Source organism: Centruroides sculpturatus, unplaced genomic scaffold, assembly GCF_000671375.1.
Source record: "Centruroides sculpturatus isolate CEXI.00-Female unplaced genomic scaffold, Cexi_2.0 scaffold394, whole genome shotgun sequence".
Lineage (NCBI taxonomy): Eukaryota > Metazoa > Arthropoda > Arachnida > Scorpiones > Buthidae > Centruroides > Centruroides sculpturatus.
The window spans coordinates 437333-453421 of NW_019384594.1; the positions used below are offsets into that span (position 1 = coordinate 437333).

Here is a 16089-nt window from a genome sequence, read left to right on the forward strand (position 1 = left end):
TTACCAGTAGTAAAGACCTGAAGCGATCATTAAACATATATATATGTATATATATAATTTTCAATTTCAACAATATTTCTGTGATATTTTCTATAACTTTTCCCCCTGAAAATTTCATTGAATCCTATTCTTAAGAGAAGAAATTATTGAAACAATTATCTTCAAATTTATCTTATTGCTGATAAGTCTTATTTGATTTATGTCAAATTTAAATTTCATTTTTCATGCATAATTTCTCTATTCTTTTTCTGGTTGTATGTCTAACTTCTGATTCCATTATTCCATTTATCAAAGTCAAAGAAACTAAATTTTAAACTTATCTACACTTAGTCTAGCTTAAATTTTTGCTATTTTTCATTTAGATACATTCTAAATGAATATCTAAACTGTATCTTGACATTCTCTTTTTAGAGATGTAACTGAAACCTTTTATCTTTATACTACTAACTATTGTTTTGCTTATTTTAGCTCAGCCTTTTCTTTATTTTGAAGATTAAGTTTATTTTTAAGTGATTGTTTCCTTCATTAGTTTTAAAATAATCATTTCAGTAAATATAAAATTTTTAAAATAAAAAAAGAATAATAATTATGTCAAATGGTTTATTTTTTAATTTCTAACAAATTACACATTTACTCAAAGCCAAGGTATGTATTTTTGTTCAAATTATTACATATTTTCTTTCTATTCAATCTGTCATAATAGACATATACTATTCTGAAAGTTTTCCCAAATACCTTTCTTTAGATAAAACTGATTAGATAAAATTCTTTTGAAATATTCTTTAGATTTACATATTCCAAATATCTAGTTACAGGTATTTTGTGGTTGAATAATAATCATTTTGTATGTGTTGTTCAACATTGTTGACTGAGACCATTATAATTTTGACAAATTATCTATTTGATATCATAAATTCTGCCAAGTTCTTTTCATTTTATTTGATAGATATTTAATTTTCAATTAACCTGACTACTTTTAATAATTTTATTTATTTGTTATGATATCTTATAAATGTTTATAATAGCTGTTTATTTCCAAATAATTTTCTGATTTGCATTCTTTTTAACATAGTTGTCATTTAAAACATGTTTTAAATTATCATTATCTTGACATTATTATTTTTTTTTTTAGAGATGTAACTGATACCTATTTGATACCAATATATCAGCATATTGGAATCAGTTAATTTTACAAACTGATGTCTGATCTTTATTTTCTTTTCTTGATAGTAGTTATCATCATCTTGATAGTAGTTATCATATTTATTGGATTGATATCAGTAAGCATCTCTACTTTTTTTTTATTGGACTATATGATTAGTTTATTTTATGGATGATTAATTATATTTTGACTTTTTAAAGTACAAATATGTTTGTAAATATTCTTAGATATTTATTTGTAGATTATTCTTAATTTAATTTTTGCTTTTTAATTCTAGTATTTGGGATTCTGTACTTTTTAAATTAATAAAAACTAATGTTATAATCTTATCGATATCATTATGATTTTCCATGTAGAATACATTGAATGTTAACCATAAAATGCTTAAAACAAAATGTGCATTTTACATTTTAAACAATGAATTATAAAAAAAAAACAACCAAATAACTCTTGTATTCACTTATTCATAAAAACTACTTCTTTAGAGTTTAAAACTTTAATAATGAAAATATACAGTTGTGGAAGGCAAACTAGACAGTTTTATGTGAAAGGAGGATGTATATTAACCATTTATCAAAAAATAATACATCTTTCTGAAGGTATCATTCTTAATGACTGTGTAACTTTTTATATTGACTGTTAGTATTATTCCTGAAGATGATTTTAGGAATACAAAAATGTTTAGATAAAAATATAAAGAGTAAAACAGCAGTTTTTATGAATAGAGTTTCAATTATAAGAACTTAAAAATATTAAAAATAAAGGAAAACTAATTTTAATATGTAAAATTCTTATGTTTAAATTGAATTGTTTCCAGATAAACAAATAGAAATTCTCTCCGCAGGGAGAAGGAGAGGATTAAGGCTTAACCTGAAGAATGACTTCTACTGTAGTATTTTAGATGAGATTTTTTTGTTTTCAACTATGTTTAGTCTTCATTGAGTACTTAGGTGTATTAAATTGATAACATTTAAACATTGTTATAAATTTTTTTATATATTTCGATTTTCTAACCAAATGTTCGAACCGTTTTAAATTTGAATTTGTTATTGNTCATACTTTATTAGAATGTCAAAGATTGAAAGAATTATTGCTACTTATTAATATTTCTATCAATACTTAGTTTTATATCATTTAATGATAATATGAACTGATTGTCAATCATTTAACCACTTAAGTCCATCCATAAAATAACACACCTTAGATACCTTAAATTGGACTTTAAGATATTAAATTACTGTGCTGGAGATTTAAAGTATTAAAGGAATGTTATTTTATGGTTTATATGTACCAGTTTTAAATAGTAGAGAAAGATATTAAGTCATAATTTTAATAATTATTATAATCCCAATGTAATTACATATAGTTATATGAAGTCACATAATTTATAAAGTCTACAGCAGATATATTTAATAAAATAATTTTATTTATTTGTTATGATATCTTATAAATGTTTATAATANTATGAACTGATTGTCAATCATTTAACCACTTAAGTCCATCCATAAAATAACACACCTTAGATACCTTAAATTGGACTTTAAGATATTAAATTACTGTGCTGGAGATTTAAAGTATTAAAGGAATGTTATTTTATGGTTTATATGTACCAGTTTTAAATAGTAGAGAAAGATATTAAGTCATAATTTTAATAATTATTATAATCCCAATGTAATTACATATAGTTATATGAAGTCACATAATTTATAAAGTCTACAGCAGATATATTTAATAAAATAATTTTATTTATAGAATTGATGTAGTAACACTGTTAATATCTCATGGTGCAGATCCTGAAAAATTTAACAGCAAAGAAGAGGTAAAATCTATTTCAAATACAGTATAATATGATTTAAACTTTGTCATGATTGTAAGAAAGATATATATAGTGTGTAATAAAGGATTAAATTATAATAAATTTATTTATAGATAAATTATTTTTACATTACACAATGTTTAAATTTTATATTTATTATAATATTTAAATTACATAATGTTTTAATCATTTTTCTTGGTAATGGTTTACAGAATTTCAATAAATAATTTATTTAACAATAATATTTAAAAAATGAATTTGACAAATAGTGTGCTTTATAGATTTTTAAAATATTTGGGGAAAATACATAGAAAAAATTTCATGTATTTTTATGATCATCTTTGAATTATATGGATAAGCATTCATTTCTTATTCATATAATTTTAATGTCTATGAATAAATTTTAATACTATATTAATGTAGTTAGATTATAAATTAAGACCAGGAAATATAATAGTTGAATTTTTTGTTTATATGAAGCTTTTATCAATTCTTAAATTTATTCTATGTACCAGTTTCTTTTTTATGTACAATGGTCCCAATTTAATAAAGTTTCAAAAGTTTATTATATAGATATTAAAATTGAATGAATAAAACAATTTTAGTTTCTGTTTTGATAGTATCTTAACCAATTTAGTAACTAACTTATTTCTGTAACTATTGCCAGCCAGACACCATTGTAAAGAGTACCACACAGTAGCAATGTTAAATATATTTCTTTAAATTCTTTAATACACACCACAGTTAAACAGTGTTTAATCATAAATAGTATAGAGCAGGGGTTCTTAACCTTTTTTGTTCTATGGACCTCTTTGCCAGTCAGGTGAAGGTCACAGATCCTTTTTCAGAAAAATATTTTTAAATGCAAAACATAAACTTTAAAGGAATCTAGTTTTATTGAAATATAGCAACCAAAATAAAAAATATTTCTGTGAGGAAATGAGAGAATTTACAGAATAATAGATAAACTTTATGGAATTAATCCATATTCAAATGACTAAGACAAAACCTTTCTCACTTTGTTTCTAGCAGTTTAAACACTGATTACAAACGTTTTTGGCCTTCTTAATAGGCCTTCTTTAGGTACAGACCATAGTGTGCCTGAAGAAGGCCGAAAACATTTGTTTGCCCACAAATGTTTTCGGCAAAAACAAAAACAAAGGTGTCTTAGTCATTTTAAATAGTTCTAGCTCCAAATGCATAGAAATCCATATTCAAATTCTGAATATAGTAAAGAAACACATAGACTTAAATGTTTTAAATACTATCGTATCAAAATCTGCATATGTACAGTACATTATGTACAAAATCTGCATATGTATTTGTTTATTATCATAATACCAGCAAATATTCAATATATTTGTGAATATTTTGCATATTTAAATGACAGTAATATTTCAATGGATTATAAACATGCATAGAATTTTGTAAAATATGTATATATATATTTACACTTTTTTAATTTTAGGTAATCGAGAACTTGCTATGCTCCTTATTCATTTTAATGCAGATGTCAATGCTAGAGATAACAAAGGGTAAGAAAAAAATTTGTTCATTATAATTATAATCTGGACTAGATAAAGAAATATAAAATTTAACATTTAATGATTGTTAATATGTTAAAAGAATTAATAGACCCTTCATGTATTTTTTTAATAAAATATTATGTTTTCTTCATTGTTTTACTTCTACAGATTAAGAGTATAAATGGTTAAAAGTTTAAGTATATTTTAAAAACAATAGTTCTTACTTATAGGAAGTGATGGAGTACAAAATGATCTTTGTTTACTTATGTATATTTAAGTTTATACTCTCTAATTGCTTGTAATATTTCAAAAATGCTTATTTCTTTTTGTATATACTGTACTTATATTTTTTTATTCATATGATTTAAAAAATGCAAATATTTATTTTTCAATATTCCTGTTTTTTTGTTTATTTAAGAAACACTGCATTACATGTAGCAACTTTCAATGGGAGATCTGATATGATTGAATTGCTGCTTCAATGTGGAGCTGAAGTGAGTATTACTAATTTAAAATGTGCAGAATTTATTATAATATAATATAAGAATGATTGGTTAATTTTTAGAATACAGTGGATGGTCGATTAACGAACATAATCCGTTCCAAGACTTTGTTTGCTATCCAAATTGTTTGTTAACCGATTATTAATTTACCATAGGTTTTAATGGGAATTTAATTAATTCATCCTGGAGACCCCCAAAAATAAAAATTATATACTTTCTTACTACGTTTATTCATATGTAATAATAAAAATACGTACATATACAGTCTTGCATTTTTATTAGTCATGTTTTTTCTGTTTGAAAGGATTAAAGAATCTGTCTAATGTCGATTGCTTTTCTCTCTTCTTCAGGATTTTTCAGAAGTAATTAATAGCATTGTAATTGTAGAAATCCCCAAGACTCAACTTGGTTTGGATGCCATTCTAAGACTGTTGTTCTGATATCCTCCCACTTCTTCAAAAGATCTTTAATAGCAGATATTGTCATTAATCCTCTTTTTCAGAAGAAAACATATCTTGCCAAATTTCTTCGCGTTATTCTGTCATCAGATTCGTTTTAGGTTCCATTATGAACTCTTTGATGTTCTTTATTTCTCAGATGTGATTTTTGTTACTCCTTTAGCAGCTTGAATCTTCTTGATTATACAGTATCTTTCTTAAATAAGATTGAACTTCAGCCTACTGTAGACCTGTTCATTCCATACTGCCAGCAACATTAGGCATCTTCTGCCCACTCTCACCTTTCGAAAAGAAAAACAGATGCAAAACTTAATGAGTGCCTACCTGACAGTCTCGCAAATACATAAAAGAATTGTTTTTGTCAGAAAAATAAAAGGCTGGAATTTCAAGGGAGAATTTCAAAGTTTGGAGGAATACTATCCGGTCGGTATGTATCGGGTTGAGCGTCAATGTTGATGTCTCCCGCACTCCGAAAAGTTTCGAATTGTTGCTCAAAGACAAGGAAAGACCAATCGGTATTCATTATTTTATGTTGCTTCTTCTGTGTTTGTTCTGTGAGGTGTTCATTATCCGATCATGTGTTCGTTGTCCAAACATAAAAACTTTCGCGAAAGTGTTTGTTATCTGATTTGTTCGTTAACCAATCACCCATTGTATGTATTTTTAATTATTACTTTTTTATTTTCTCTATATTTATTTTACTTTGTAGTTTTTGAATAAAGCATTTGTATAATATCAAAGTATCTTGTATACTTGCTTTATGAAATAGTAAATAGATTTTATGGAAAATCATTTACATATTTAAAAATTTTAAAAATCCAGTTCAAACAGAAATTGAGACATGATTTTAGAATTCTAAACTTGCAATTTTATGCATATCCGTTAGAATACAAAAATTTTATTTAAACAATATTTTTATATTTTTAGTTAGATTTTATTTTTATCTGGTATTGTTTTAATGATAACATAATATCATGTATCAACAATAACAAATACTATTAGGCATATCTATTTTTGTATCTAATCATATTTTTGTTTGAAATAGTTTAATGACTATCTGTTCTGTTTTATTATTATAAGAGATATTGTCAAAAATATATTTATTCTAATAATTAAACAATAAACAATTTAATTTCAATAATGAAATCAAAATCAGGATCTTCAGGAGTGGTCCTAGAGTGAGGAAAAATGATTAATTTTTCTTAAGTCCCATCAACCTGGATATTGTTCCTTATTTAAATATTTAGGCATCTACATCTTCAGTATATTTAGCTTTTAATAACATCTTATGAAAATTATCAACCATTGTACTATGATTATTCCTAATATCTTCTTTGTTTTGCAAAAAAAATGAAAAACTTGATCCTAAAGTCATTTTTAGACTATTCAATTGTAGTGCCTTCAGCTCTCTTTCATATACTCTCCCTGCATTTGAAACAGAGCAAATTCAATGCATTTTTATTTGCAAACTATTCAAACTTGACTGCTTGGTGTCCAGGTGCATTATAAGGATCAAACTTCGTAGGACCATATTTTAATCAGTCCTATTGAAACAAATCCTTAACTTCATTAAAAGATTAAAAAATAGTTCAAACTCCATTTGCAGCATGAACCTTGCTACTTTAAAAAATCTTATCTTTGAAATCAACAACCCTCATTCTCTCAATTGGTACTTTTTAATTAACATCATACTGAAACAATTTAGTATCACTCTTGATATTTTATTAAAGTCTTAGACTTACTGGAACCCTATTCATTCCTAATCATCGATAACACCATAACCCAGTCAACTACTAAAGACAGAATCACTTTGTCACTTTATATACATTTAGGGCTGGCCCTTTCATATAGGTGAACTAGGTGATGGCCTAGGGCACTTGAATTTGGGAGGCAGCATGGCAAAAGTACATGCATAAATTATAATAAATAATGAAAAAATAAATGATTTTGATCATAATCCTTTCTTATGTGTTGACACGTGAGTCTCATGGGTCAACACATGAAGACCATTTTGAAAGTAGCGCCGTAGTCTCACGATCGCAATATTGTGTGCTACATATTAAATCATGATTAACGGTCTTCAATTTTTTAAAATGGGGCGACGTCAAATTCATTTGCCTAGGGCGCTGAGTTTGTTCGGGCCGGCAGTGTATACATCATTCATGGTACATTCAAAGTCTGTCTGAATATTGCTCTCAATCATACATCTTTACTAATTTCAGTCACTCACATAAATGTGTCCTAATATAACTCTGTCTAAACCTCTACTCATTGAGGTTCAACTCCAAAATTATCTTCTTGATCAGCACTGTGCATCCTGCAACCTTGATTTAATCAATATCTTATCATTTCATAGTATCCTGGAACACTTCAACCAGTCCATCTAAAATATTTTACCTGTCATATTATTGTTAAACTCAATTAAACTCTGAATCTTCCCTTCTACAAGGATTTATCCTAACAGTTAAATAAAATGTTATTGTATTGTATATTTTTTATTGACTGTTAAAATTTCTTGATTTATAGGTAGATACTTTCAACCATGATAGAAATACACCAGTCCATATTGCTTGCCAAAACTGTATACCAGGAACTAAGTTCATTCTTTTGAAATTATTGAGGGTAAGATGACTAAATTTTAATAATAAACTTAAATATTAAATATAATTATAACACTAATAAAATAATATATTCTGAAATTAATTATTTTATAACTTATTGATTTTATTCTATATACTGAATAAGTCAATATTCTTTTCTGAGTGAGAAAGATAATTTTTGTTTTCTATATTAATGTGTACTGTAATAATGAAAATAATACTATTAATAATAGAATTTCTTTGTAGGCTCAACCAGATTTATTAGCTAAAAATAAAGATGGAGCTACTCCGTTTGATCTGTCTGCACAGTATGGTCGCATAGGTAATGTGTTGAAATTTCCATTTAGTCATAAAATAAATTTGTTTTTATAATATTAACAATAGAAATATATATAATTCCTCTCATTTCATTACCTATGAATTGTAATTAATCATCTTAATAATTTCAGATGTAAATAAAAATTACAAATGACTATATTCATTTTTAACAATAAAGAATTAACTTAAACCAATTGCTGAGGCAAAAACTATTTTATTGATTCATTCTTATCTTCAAAATTTGAGAATTAACATGTTTTTTTTTTGTACAATTTAGTGTTATGTATGTCAATGACAATATTTATACAATATTTAACACTTAAATACTGATGATAATTTAATTTACTGTGATTAATTAGAATTATATAATATGGATTTATTTAATTAATTGATTTTGTTATTTATGTAATTCTATCTACATATGTATATGGTTGGGAGATATCTATTTTCAAAGGTCCTCTGACATCAATAGAACAGGAAAGTTGTTCAAAACTTTTATTTTGTTAGACATTTGATTTGGTCAATATTAAAACCTGTACAGGCCCCCTAAATGTGGTTGAAAATATCCATATATTAAAGTGTTGCTGCAGGAAAAAGTATGAATGATGTGTCCGAGATGATTAGACCTATCTTTTAACTCATTTGAACTGTATTCCTCTTAACAACAACATTTTTTTTCTCATTTTTACACTGTTAGAAATGTAAAATATTTCTAACAGTGTAACATTAACAATATTCTCTTTGTTTAATCTTTCTACAACAATAAACAAGAAATAAAACAGAAATAAAAAGTGGTGCATTCAGACCTCACATATTAGTTCTTAATTAATATTAGTCAGAAATTTTTAATTATATTTTGAAATTATTGCAAAATAAAGATTGGCATTAGATAATGGAGTAAATTCATCAATTAAATTTTACAGATGCAGTTGCCTTGCTGTTGGATCATGAACCTGCATTTCGTACATCAAGTAGAGCATTTATTGATTCCTGTATCAGAGGTCATAAAGATGTTGTTCGTCTTATGTTAGATTATGGTATAGATCCTGATATAGAAGATCCATATCACAATTCTTGTGGACTCCATGAAGCATGCAGGTTTCTTAGGTAAACTTTGCTTTTCTTTGTTTACAGAAAAATTAAGAGAAAATTTTGTAATTAAGATATATATGGCCACAAGGTATAAATGACGTTGTTTTGTAAATGTATGAAGTTATGAAATAAAAATTGGATTTAGTAGCAAGACATTCATTAAAAACAAATTTAAATTGTATAGATACCAATAGTATTATAAAATCATTTACAAAAAAATTATGAGGTCATAAAATATATACTTTCATCTTTTAAATGATGGCATTATAAAATAATTTTTTCTAATTTATATTCAAAAATTAAGAAAATATTTTTCAAAAAGTAAAAATATACATATACTAACATGAAAAGATCTTATATACACATTTACATTTAATTATACATATAGTTATTTAATAATTAAGTTTAAAAAATAATATATTTATATTCAAGAAATAATGATGTACAATATATTACAAACTATTGGATAAGGCACTAAATGTTATATATTCAGTGACCAAACCAGTAGTATGAAATATGCATTTTATTTAACACACTACAGTGCATATACACAATAATTTAATTACTGAAAATTAATTGTAACATTATAAATAACATTTATTTGTTATTTTAATTTTAATTTTACTACATTTAAGAATAACTTTGCTTCTGATATATAATTAATGACTTTTACAAATTAATTTTATTTGTTATATTATTTAAAATATTTATNAATTTTTTTATATATTTCGATTTTCTAACCAAATGTTCGAACCGTTTTAAATTTGAATTTGTTATTGCATATTGGTTCGATTATAGAACAATTGTAAACATTCCAGAAAATTGATCAAATTGAAAATAGTTCATTTTATTCTCAGCAATTCTCAGCAGTAGTTGTTATATAACAATTACTATGGTTGTTGAAATACCGAATATAAATGGGGTTTTCTTCAAAATCTGCATGGACGAAGTCATGGGTAACAGTTAGTACAATATATTAGGATTATGATCATTACAAATTAATAATGGTTTTCAGTATTTCATATTATAAATTGTAAAATTCAGTATGTTTTTTGTAGTAAATTAAAATAGATGCTAAAACAAACATATTTTAATTATTATGTTACGCATCACACTAAAATGTTATAACTTTTGTTTTACAAACTTTTATCAGAGCCTACAATAGAAAATTTTCTGCAGTTTTTTATATTTAGAGGTAATTCATGACATCTAATAATAGAATGTTTTATTCAAAGTTCAAAATATTTCTATTGTATAGGAAAAAAACTAGTGAAAACTATGTTAAGTATTGTCTTCACTTAATTTTTTGAATAGTCTTATTGAATTTTAATTTACACATTGTATTTACACATTTTACATAAGTTCAATGAAGTATTTCTTGCTCTACATAAGTAACAACTTATCGAATATTATACAAACTTTTCCCCTTTTATAAATTTTTACCTTTCATATTATACAGTTATGTATCGTACATGTATTAGGATAATTTGTTTTAATCTCATTTCTTGCATATTTTGGCTGCATAGAATTCTGAACTATTAGTATAATGCTAAACTGAGAATAAGAAATATGCAGAATTTTGTCAATTTATAACAAAAAAGAACAATGACAAAAAGTGTTCTATTAAAGATTATCAATCAATATGAACATGCTGTCAAATTTAACAAATGACAAAATTGCATATTTTTGTCTTTGGCAGTGTGAACAGAATAATAATGAGAGAAGTTGGATATTTTTCTTATACTGTTGTTTCAAATGATTAAAATTAGAATGGAAAGGAAAACCAAAATTAAGACCAAGATTCTGTGATACAAATAGTAATGGAGAAGACACTCAAGACATTAAAGGTAACATATTTTTAATTATTCAGATATATTCGTTAGAATGTAGCTGAATTAAACACAAATACAAAAAATTTTGGCAATATTTTTAATGTTTTAATTATTACACATTAATATTTTACCATGATCATAAATTTATGAACTTATAAAAAAATAACAATGATATTTTTAACTCAGTAAATTTATTCATAATAATTAAATTTATATATTTTTATAACTACTATTTATCAATTTATAAAAAACATTTTGGACTAAATTAAAAGAAAATTACTTTTAAAAGTTGTCATTTTATTGTGTCTATTAAATAAAATTTTATCATGAATTAAGTTAAAAACTAGACAACAGAACACAGATAGTCTACAAGTCAGTAAATTGCTTCAAATTGTGAACATATTTTAATAATTGAGCCCCTCATTTTTGAAATTATTTAACTCCATAAAACTAGAAGTAGAGAAATTTATAATATATGTTGTTTAAATTTAAATAAACATTGTAGAATGCATGATATACGAAATTAGTTATATGAAAAATGTAAAAGTAATACAAAGGATACTATTGGAGTTAATCGATTTTGCATGTGAATGGCTCAATTGTTTAAATATATATAGTATTGCTTTATTGAATTTTGGACCCTACTATAATCTTTATTTTACAAATAATGGTTGTATAATATACAACCAACATTAGAATAAGAACAAAATTACTAAAAAATATAATTGAAAATTAAAAATACAATGTATTAATATGAGTAGGAATTCAAAATCTTTCATATTAAAACTTTGTTAAAAAAGTTAAGATATTAAATAAAGCTCAAGAACCATGAATTGACTACAAATATATTTTTAATTTCCAATAATTCTCTTATTATTGTGAATGAAAAGTGATTTATCTCCTAAAATTTATGATAAATGTTGGAATTCTTCATTATTTACACAAATGCTAAATGTCAGATAGATTCTGTAGATATTGTAAAATGTAATTCATCAAACTATGTGTCGCTCAACCAGAGATTTACTAATTTATAAGAAGTTCTTTTAAGATTTTGATTAAATAGTAAGAAAATTTAGGAACGTTTTATTATGTTTCAGATATAAAATTGAATATGTTTGTGGACAGATCTGGTATCTATATATTATTATATAGAATAAGAATATTTTGATTTTATTTATTGCATTAAAAATAATTTTATCAAGCATTGTCTGGTTTAAGTATCGATAACCATTTAAATTTTCGTGCCAATTTCAAACAAGTCATTTTTGCATATTTTTATATTAATATATACATATGTTAATTGTCATATCATATATGATAATGCAACCTCATAAAATTGCTTTTGCTTGATTTTAATTGACTAAAATGATTTTACTTAAATTATTGTTTTATTTTTAAAAATCTTATTTAGCACTTTATCCTCTGTTAAAAAATGATGTGTTGTGGACTAAGTTACAAACATCCTATTGTAACTCATGGATGAAAAGTAGTCCTCATACTAATCTTTTGGATAGTAAGTAATCTTCTTATTTACACATATTATTATTATTATATGCTTGTACTCGCTAATTACACATATTTACCAGTAACACCAATAGACAGTTTTTATATTTTTGTTTATTATTATTATTAAAACAATATTTTTAAATTAGCATCTCAATCTATAAAACTTTATATTGAGAAAAAATAAATTAATAATTCTTATGGAATAATATGATCAGTTACATTTGAATCTTTCCTTTGCCACATGGCAGTAAGCTATAAAATTAAATAATTAAAACTTACAGGTTTATGCTGATTTAAAAGTGAAGCTACAGGATCCCATGGACGTTTAAGTAGTAAATTTAATGCTTCATTATTTCCTGCTTTACTTGATGGTGGCATTGTCAGCAATTTATCAATTAAAGTAGGGATCTAAAATTAAATTTTAGATATTTAAGTATAATNAATGTAGGAAAGCTAAAGTTAAATTATATTTTTTTTAAGATATATCAGTGTGAAGATTGTTGTTGTTTATATTTAATCAGAACATCGAACTGTGGTGTGGTATTTGACAAGGCAACATGCTTGTTATGTTGGACATCAAATCAATTTCAACTTTTTGTTTTTATTATTACAAGTATTGAAAATCCCGATTCTCAAAGATATATTATTGCAAATGAAAACAAAGTTTCCATAGCTTGTTTTACAAGACAAGGATAGGCTTCTCTTAGGGAACACCAGAATTCTCCAAGGCATTTTGAGTTAAACTCCAACTGTAGTAAGTTTTTTGTCCTAAGATCAATAAGTTCATTTTTTGTTAAGTCAGCATCTGCAATACAGTTTATATCAGAAAGAAAAGGATTATGGATCCACGGTTCAATTTTCATGTCAATTTTAGAGAAATGCAACTATAATCTATATATATAAAAATGAATGTATGTCTCTCTGTCTGTCCTTCATGCATTACTACACCATTTATCCGATTCCATTTATCCCAAAGTTTCATGGGAAGTTGTTTAATACACTCCCGCAAAGGTTTCTGGCATAGTACATTTATCCTATGATAGGTGGTGCACGTGTATGTGAGCATTTCATATATAAAGTTGACATGAAGAGTGCATGCGCATAAGTTTGCTTTATTCAAACTCTTCATCTTAAAATGTTCAATTTTATGTTTGAATTTATATTTATGAATGATTCTGGAAGATCCAGCTTATTTTTAGAATTTAGTAAACCTGAGGAAAAACCCAGAAAGAGTTACAAAAATGTTTATTCATCACTTAGTGGTACTATGCACTGGTTAGTGGTTGCAGTGAGTCTTAATTATCATTATCCCGGTGTGGTAAGCAGATATCTAAAAATTTTCTACTTAGTCTCAGAAGAGAAGGGACATTCTTGCACTCGATAAAATGAGTAATATCAGCTATAGTCTAATAATCTTAATCTTTGCTATCAATGCTTTTTCCCAAGCAATGCCAGGCTCATCTGCTAGTATGATATAAAAATAGCTGTTGTTTTTATTGGTGACTACATATATAGCTGATACTACTATCATTTATTGCATGCATTCATAAGTGTAGGAAATGTTAGATTTCAGTAAGAGGTTAGAGAGAAAAAAGATAATGAGAATTTTTTCCAATCCAAGCTCACAGACCCCTTGGAGTTGTGGACCCCTGTAGAATGAGTTTAATGCACTGAAGTTCATTATGTCTAAATGTAACTGTTTGGATATTAAAGAGAAATTACAAATGCATTTTTTTAAAAATACATAAAATATAAACTACTATAAATATTTATATAAGAATGATTTCTCTTTGAGAACAACATTAGAATTGCTTTCAAGATACATCTGGTACTGTACATTTTCAATATTCCAGAGAAATTTATAATGTAGAACTTTATAGTATGGAAGTTTAATTCTATTACTGACTTGTTATTATTTATTATAATATTAATTGTAAATCTAAAAATTTCATTTAAATGTTTGTACAATTAATTTCATAACTTATTATTTTTCATGGATAATTTTTGTTTTATTTTCCTGTAATCTCAATAAATATACAATGAATCGTTTTTCAGAGTGTGAAAACAATTTTGGCAAGTTATCCAGCAGAGAAAATTGATGTTTTATTAAGAATATTTGAGGGTAAATATTTTAAATTTTAAAACTAATTTAATGTTGATTGTTGTTTATAATTAACACAAATAATTAAGTAGAAAAAAATTTTTGTTGTATAAGCTAACTAAAATTGTAATGATTACAATCCAAACATGAAAAGTAAAATGTAAAGCATTCTTTGGATAAAAAAGTCACTAGTTATTTTAAATTTTTGAAATAACCACTTATATTAATAAATTTTAGAAAAATTTATATATAACTTAAATTAACTTCTTTTTAGCTTTCTATTCAATAATGCAGGGTGTCCCATAAATTTCCATACATAATAATTATCACCTGCACATCGGATTTAACTTAAATAATACACACCTCAGAAAAACCTTTAACCGATGTGAAATAAGAATTAATAGTACAAACGTTTTCAGACCCCTCCTGGGTCCTTCTTCAGGTAAAAATCGTTTGAAAAGTTAATAAATACGAAAAATATTCGTTTTGAACGATTTTTTAAAATCGAAAAGATAGAATGGAATCACGTGACCTATAGCTGTGAACGTCACAGTTCCACGTCATATCGACAGCTATTTAAATATTTTCCATCTTTTTTAAAGATTTTACGAATAACTTTGTTGTAAAGCATAAAATACCATATAATTTCAGATAACCCATTTACTTCCTTTAATTTTAGGTCTACGATTCACCTAATCCTCCTGTTGTATTAGGGCCTGCCATGCCAAAGAGAGAGAGATCTCATCTCTGGAATTAATAGGTGATGTAGTGCTGTATGCCCTGTATATTTCTATTTGCTTCAACCATTTGAGATGGTCTAAATATGAGGAGGTGGTAATTAATTTAGCATTTGCAAAGTCTGCAGTTATTTCTGGATCAGACGCATAAGTTGATAAGGAAGTGGTACATTTATTTTGTTGAATATCACGCATGTGTTCTTTCAATCTGATTCCAACAGCTTGTTTTGTTGAGCCTATGTAAATTAAGTCCTTGCCAAAACGATGGTCCCTAAGTGGCAGTCTATATACCCCCGGCATTCTTTCTTCCTTAGATTTGTCTTTTCCATTACGTAGAATATCAAATATAGAAGGGCATCTTCTGAATGCCAGGGAGATACCCCTCTGCCTTGCGATTCTACTATGTATTGATTTCAATAGCGGGTTGTAGGTAATCGA

The 16089-nt window shown here is 25.7% G+C and overlaps 2 protein-coding genes across 2 annotated transcripts in view; both read left to right on the forward strand.

The window, feature by feature from the left end:
- LOC111624819 overlaps positions 1-16089 on the forward strand; it is a 73413-nt gene that overhangs the window by 38343 nt on the left and 18981 nt on the right. Inside the window, exons 10-13 of the mRNA XM_023367773.1 lie at positions 11245-11322; positions 12719-12820; positions 14013-14101; positions 14869-14935. Coding sequence (XP_023223541.1) covers positions 11245-11322; positions 12719-12820; positions 14013-14101; positions 14869-14935 — 336 coding nt within the window. The remainder of the gene's footprint in view (positions 1-11244; positions 11323-12718; positions 12821-14012; positions 14102-14868; positions 14936-16089) is intronic.
- Positions 4430-9644, forward strand: LOC111624833 (ankyrin repeat domain-containing protein 27-like). The gene is made up of 5 exons (XM_023367792.1): positions 4430-4513; positions 4923-4998; positions 7992-8087; positions 8312-8387; positions 9307-9644. Exons 1-5 carry the CDS (start codon positions 4464-4466, stop codon positions 9492-9494), a joined length of 486 nt encoding a protein of 161 aa, XP_023223560.1. The 5' UTR covers positions 4430-4463; the 3' UTR covers positions 9495-9644.

Excerpts from the sequence above, each read along its gene's own strand:
- LOC111624833 (XM_023367792.1), top strand. The coding sequence starts at position 4,464 with ATGCTCCTTATTCATTTTAATGCAGATGTCAATGCTAGAGATAACAAA. Across the intron at positions 4,999-7,991 it reads TGCTTCAATGTGGAGCTGAA|GTAGATACTTTCAACCATGA; the intron begins GTGAGTATTACT and ends CTTGATTTATAG. Across the intron at positions 8,388-9,306 it reads TGCACAGTATGGTCGCATAG|ATGCAGTTGCCTTGCTGTTG; the intron begins GTAATGTGTTGA and ends TAAATTTTACAG.